This window comes from Cajanus cajan, chromosome 6, assembly GCF_000230855.2.
Source record: "Cajanus cajan strain Asha chromosome 6, NIPB_CcT2T_4, whole genome shotgun sequence".
NCBI lineage: Eukaryota > Viridiplantae > Streptophyta > Magnoliopsida > Fabales > Fabaceae > Cajanus > Cajanus cajan.
In genome coordinates this window covers 804,326-810,998 of record NC_138522.1, presented here as the reverse complement: position 1 = coordinate 810,998, position 6,673 = coordinate 804,326, and the positions used below count along the sequence as shown (strand labels likewise).

The 6,673-nt window shown below is 31.8% G+C and overlaps 1 protein-coding gene across 2 annotated transcripts; it reads right to left on the bottom strand.

Annotated features, from left to right (window-relative positions):
• Positions 1 to 206: 206 nt before the first annotated feature.
• Positions 207 to 2,982, bottom strand: LOC109810152 (uncharacterized). Of its 2 annotated transcripts, XM_020373542.3 has the most exons (3): positions 2,790 to 2,982; positions 1,835 to 1,882; positions 207 to 1,735 (listed from the first exon to the last, which is right to left on the bottom strand). In XM_020373542.3, the coding sequence occupies exons 2-3, from the start codon at positions 1,872 to 1,874 to the stop codon at positions 402 to 404; spliced, it is 1,374 nt and encodes a 457-aa protein (XP_020229131.1). In that variant the 5' UTR covers positions 1,875 to 1,882; positions 2,790 to 2,982; the 3' UTR covers positions 207 to 401. The 2 variants fall into 2 exon arrangements, with proteins under 2 accessions (XP_020229131.1, XP_020229130.1); XM_020373541.3 differs by having other exon boundaries at positions 207 to 1,882; positions 2,790 to 2,981.
• Positions 2,983 to 6,673: the final 3,691 nt, after the last annotated feature.

Here is a 6,673-nt window from a genome sequence, read left to right as displayed (position 1 = left end):
TTTTTAATTCATTCTATGGCTATGGCGGTGGCTAACGCGATTTTCTCCTAATGTGTGTACGCGTCGCGAACACACTTCTAAACCCATGCTATAATTTTTTTCATTCTTCCTAATGTCTCTTTATTTATCCCATTTACACACCAGAGAACATTACCCAGCATATATACAAGTTTCACGCCGAAAGTGTAGGCTATGAACAGCAGAAATGAAGGCTATAAGAAATGAACATAGACACTTTCATCAATGTCAATTACCAACGTCAATTTTTGACCTAATTCAATAGGAAGACAATATTATGCAATGTATATATCCTCGACAAGAATAAGGGAACGACATGCAAAATTGATAATACGGAAAGATCTACAACACAAAGTAAGAATAAGAGACAGGCAAACGCAACTTTAGGAAGCTCTAACGGCATGACGCTTGTGCCCAGCAAATGCTTGAAGAAGTTCTTTATATCCACTCCTATAGTGCTCAATCGAGAAGCATAGTTGCCGGATTGCCTCCCTCTTCTCCTCAGCCCTGTCTGAGATCACAGCATTCTGTCGAGTCACCTCTTTTTCAAGATCGTCCACTTTCAGTTTCAACTCATTTACAAGACTAAGTGTAGCTTCAGATCCTGAAATCAGCTCCACATTTTGTTCGCGTAGCTGGAATATCTTTCTCTCCATATTTGCAATGTGATTGCTTCGGAAGCTTGCCTCAGCCATAAGGTTATCAATCTTAGCATTGAACTCGTCTCTTTCAGTCATGAGCATGTCATACTTCTGCTTGTGCCTGTCAAATTCCTTATTCACAGCTTCAACATCGAGCCTTCTCTGATCAAGTTCTTCCTTCAAACAACTGATTTCACCTTGCAAAACCATTTGTTTAGTAGCAAGCAACTCTTCTAGTTCCAGTTTTTCCTCATCAAATTGCCTTGATTTGTTTTCTAATTCGTTGCTTCTAGACTCATATTCCTCAAGTTTGAAGCCCAGCTGTATTTTCTCTTCTGACAAACGCACCATATCAGAATGCAACTGGTCTTTCTCCAATGAGAACTGTGCTTGGGCATCAAGCATTTCAGCCTTAAACTTTTGCACCTCAAGTTCGCGGTTGGTTTCATTATCTTTGTACCATGTAACCATGTCTTCAAGGTCCCGAATCCGCTTTCTCTCTGAATCAAGTTGGCTTCCTAATGTGGTCACATTTTCCTGCGCTACTTCAAGCTGACCTTGCAACTCACCTGTACCAGATGACCTGCTATCAAGTTCCTCTTTTAATCTTGAAATTTCATCATTTGATATCTTAAGCTGTTCTTCAGCCAAGTCCAGCTGTGCCACTAACTTGGTAATCTTCTTGTAACAATCTGAAATATGTTTTTCCAAATCAGATGTCTTTTCTTGTAACTCCAGTACCTGTTCCTTTTCATACTCAACATTTTCCTCTTTCACTTCTAATTCTACCAACGCATTCTTAAGCTGACCCTCATTTTTCTCAATTTGAATCTTCAACTTTCTATTCTCTTCTTCTGAAAGCTTAAGTTTCAAGTTGGAAACGTTCAGCGCTTCCTCCTTTTTAAGGAACTCTCTAAGCAATTCATCATAACTTCTATTCTCACTTTTCCATGATTTATGATCTGTTTTTTCCTCATCAACAATTTGACTTTCTTGCTCTGAATCTGAGGGTGATGAGGATGACGAGGAAGGTGATCCAGCGCCCTCTTTCACTGAAGCCACAGAGCTATCACCACCTGAGCTAGGAGAAAAATCTATATTAACTGGTTGAAGGCCAGACTTCTGTGACATCTGCCTTGGATATGGAGTATAATATGGAGTCACCGTTACATTACCTTGGCCACAACCTGCATTAGAATTTTCAGAATCCTCCATCTGAGGTTCTGAAGTTAAAGTCTATGATAAGAACTCTGCACTAGAAGAAAAATAAAACCCTAAAATGTACCAATTCTCCATTCGAATCATCCGCTAGGAACATCTCTATAACACTATACTAATGTAGAAATTAAGAAAAGAAATACAAATAACATGAATCATATATTTGGATAGCAAACCCACACAGTGACCAGTTATCACCCTTTACTCTCTATTTTCCAAAGATATGAATTCAATAAACAAAAAATATCAAAACATAAACCACATTAAAATCCTATCCAACACTTTGCTTAAATTTCAGAATCCTTGAATGAAAAGTATGAGCATACAAACTTCGAATTATCCCCTTCCATGATTAACTCCATTATTCAGCCCCGAATTCATTGATACAAGCGAATAAAGTTACACCTCCTACTCGCATTATATTAAAAGAGCAATGTAACAGCCAATTTAAAGTAACGATAAATAGAACATCCACACTCACACACAAACCCTACGTTCATGCGGTCACAAGAAACACCTTGTTGCTAATGTTACGCATAATTCGTAGACGTTACTGTGTTTATTTACAAATAACAAGCACGATCTACGCTCTAAGGACGATCTACAAACTAGAATTCCAGAACAAATTATTGAATCCGAGCATTAAAGGAATAACCAAACCTAACACAACTCACAGTTTGTAACAAGATTCTCATTGCAATGATGAAAACAAAGAAACGATAACGAAAATGCAAAACGGCGTAACGGTTTAGATCAGTCAAAAGCATCAAGAAAGTTGAATGAGAGTAAATAGAATAAAGCAAGCAAGAATTCAACGAGAAGGAGTTAGTTAGGGCGAATCGGCAAAAGAAAATGAGAAACAAGTGAAAGGAAGAAAGAATCGCAAAAGCGGAAACGGAGAGGTTCACTTACAGACGTAGCGAGTGGCGGAGAAAGAGAGAAGATTGTAGTGAATTTTGAAGAGACAAGAGTGAGAGAAGAAATATAAAAAGGCAAAGCGAGTTGAATGAACGAATCTTGATTTGAAAGATAGACAAGAGACGGAAATGAAAAGCGTCAGTGAATGACAGAGAGACGTGGCCCCTCGATTTAGGGCACCTTGTACTGTATCCCGCTTTCCCTCTCAAATTTCAATTCAATCTTTTTTCAAAATCATTCAACCCACAATTAATTCAATTTCTACTTTTATATTATTCTATATAATACTTTCATTTGTAACTGTAACAGTGTTAATAAATTAAGTAATTCGTAAATTTTTGGATTCCTTCATTCAATATTTTATTATGTTCGTTTATTATATGAATTTAATTATATTCTATTGTCTCTGTATTGCTTTATACACGGTTAATAAATTCATAAATTATCATTTATGAACAAATATTGCACCCTTATCTTATTAAGATATTTTTATTTAATTAACCGTGTAAAGATCTTTTTATTTTTAATTAAAATTAAAATTCAATATTTACTTTTATATAAAGTGGTACTCACTATAAGTATTACTTTATTTTTAAATAAATTGATCTAAAAGGAGAGGGTATATATTTATGAATCAATTTGATGAATTTTACTGAAGTAGTTTCTTTAATTACACTTATTTCATTTATGAGACTCAAATATAAACTTATGGTTAAAAGATTTAAACTTAATTTTATTCATACCAACTACATGTTCAAATAAAACCTTTATATTCATAATAATGTAAGAAAATGAAATCTTATTTCTATATCAAATAATACATTTAATATGATTTTGTTTATTAAGTATTTAATTAATAAGCTAAAAAAGTATATAAAAAAAGTATTAAATAAAATTATAAATGAAACAAAAAAAAATAAATTTAAATTACTTATATTTAAATAAGTTAAACTCAAATTTTGAAATTTTCACAAGTTTTCTGTAAAACACAAATATTATCTGCTAAAGACAATTTTTGTTTAAATAAAATAAAACTATTGTAGATATATTTTAACACATTTATATATTCAAAATTCAAAATAGAAATTATTAGTTAAACTTTGATTCACACTTTGTAATAAAGTTTAAATCTTAGATGTTGTGTATAGTAACCAAAATTTTTACCACTAAATCAATGTTAAAATCTAATTTAACCATCAAGTTTTTTACGGACTAAATTTAAACTTTAAATACCCCGTTTTTCTCACTCCAATTACCCTTCTGGTGTATACTGTATAGTAGATATATATGACTAATTTATTATTATTTTTTACCAAATATGTCATCCCGCTAATTATCTTTTCTTTATAATTAACAAATAAGTGTCTTCCAAATGAATAAATAAATAAGTTTTTCCCTGAAAACAATTACAATTAAATATTTATTGTACATAAACAAAGATCTGAAATGTTTTTAATTTTAACAAAAGATAAATTTATTTGGCTATATTATCATCTTAGTTCATTAAATTTTTCCCATTTCATTAAATAAAATGAAATTAAAAAAAGAAACAAGGATAAAGTTCATAAAATTAAAATTATCATAATTCTGCAAAATGTCAAATATTTTTTGAAAATATCTGAATAGAAAAAAAATAATGTATTTTAATTAATTTTATATTGATAAAAACTCATAAAAGAATGAAATGGAAATGAAACATTAAATAGAAAATCTGCCCAAAACCATGGCTAAGTTGCCCTTAAAATGTGGGCCTTTGCCGACCCACAGTGTTGAATGGCTTCAAAATGGTGAAATTTGTGGCGGGAAAAGAAACAAATAGAACTTTGAAAATGTCGGGGATTCTTTTCAGAGCTGGCCCAGTGGGTCCATTTGTAGTTGTCTTTCTTTTTCGGCCTCAACCTCCAATTCCATTTTTCAGAGCTGATGGGATTTTCACATGACCAAAGAAAAACAACACGACAAAATACTTTTATTATACACTACCTTCCTTACCCTTTTTTTATTTTGATTTTCCGTATTATCTGATTTTGGATTTAATTATGATGTAACATCAATATACCACTTTGTCAAAATGCAAGCGTGTGATTCAGCGATAAGGAATGATCCACCTTCAAGCAAGATCAGGAGTTCAAATCTTGCCTTATGTATGCAGTTGCGTTAAATCTTTGAGCCAGTTATCCCACTCTTTGAGGTGTCTCTAATGTAGCGAGGAGATTAGTTTGTGCCTAATATACCCGTACAAATTTTTCCTCCAATTATTCAGTTACTTGTTATTGTTCATATACAAGTATTATCGGATTATAGTGCCTTTTTAATTATGTTATTTGGAATCTTAATTTTATAATAGTTATCTCAAGTCATAACTATAACTCAATTGAAGACTCCTATAACAAATGGATCAAAAATACAACATAATGGGCATTAAAGAATGAAGAGGAGAAGATTGAGAGAAAACATAAGCTCATGAACCAAAGTCCTCTCTAAAATCTCTCATTAGAGGAAAAAAAATCATGAGATATTCTTTAAAAAGAAAAAAACTTATATACTATCCTCCTTGAAATCAAACAAATTCTTTACTCTGAAAAACCTTTTGACACTATTGAAACTCTTAAGAAATATTCAAATCCCAAAATCTTTCAACATTGATTAACTACTAAACTTAATAACATAAAATAACTTAAAAATAATTATAACACCCTACAATTTATAGTGTTACATTAACAAATGCAAAAGTTAAATTAACTTATTCTTGATTTGTTAAAAATCTTAATTAAGTTTATTCATAACATCCAACATTTCAGTTCATATTCAAATAAATATAAATAATTATTAAATTATTAATATTTAAATACACTAATAATGGTGGAGCATGGTTGATAACATTATTTTTTAATTACAAAGTTTCGTTTTCAGGTCCATCCAAGCTATAACTTATAGGTGATTTTGATTACTTAAAAAAAAAATTTGATCCTGAGTTCGAATGAGGAGGGTATTTGTAATTTTAATAGATAATATTGTCTTTTGTTAGAATTTTAATTTTTTTATATGGAGACAAATAATTTAATAATCGTAAACAAACATATTTTAATTCCTATTTTTTAATCTCTAAAAACAATTTCTAATTTTAATATTGCATCATAATTATTATTTTTTCAATATGTATCAAACATAATATAGAATCCGAAATCTAACATAAGGTGAATTCTCTGAAAGACCACTTTCACAAGTGGTCCATGGGTGCATCATCAATTTTCACCCTTAGATATATCTAAACTAGTAGACCATAATATACCATACCACACTGGATCTAAATTTCTGATTTTTTTACTGAATTTTTTTTCTTTTAATTACCTAAAAAAACACGTGTTACGATGCACTGACGTAGCTGCTAGTGACTTTCGGAACGAGCCGTTCTGAAATCAGAACAGGCCGTTCCAAATGAACAAATAACACATAAATATTGGATCAGAACGGGCCGTTCCAGATGACAAAAAAACACATGACATATGGAACGGAACGACCCGTTCCGTATTCAAGCATAACACATGAAAAATTAAAGCAGAACGGGCCGTTCTGAATTCGGAACGGGCCGTTCTAACTACAAATTTGTCATGCGAATTTTTTTAAGCAAAATAATATATTTCTTTTCATTCTACTAAATTACATCTAAACCCTAAACGCAAAAAATCTTATACCAAGGTCCATAATACAAGACCAAACAATATAAATTCATGTACTACCAAATATATAAGAAAGGTGGTCATCCATGTAAAGCCCAAGTAAAAAGAACCCTAGGCCCACCAAACCCATTGGGCTCACTGAGCTCAGAAGCAGTCAAAAGCCCAAAGGCCCGTGAAGTCCAAAACTAGGCCCAATAA

Bases quoted from the DNA above. Each gene is read 5' to 3' on its own strand.
- LOC109810152 (XM_020373541.3), bottom strand. From the start codon at position 1,874: ATGGAGGATTCTGAAAATTCTAATGCAGGTTGTGGCCAAGGTAATGTA.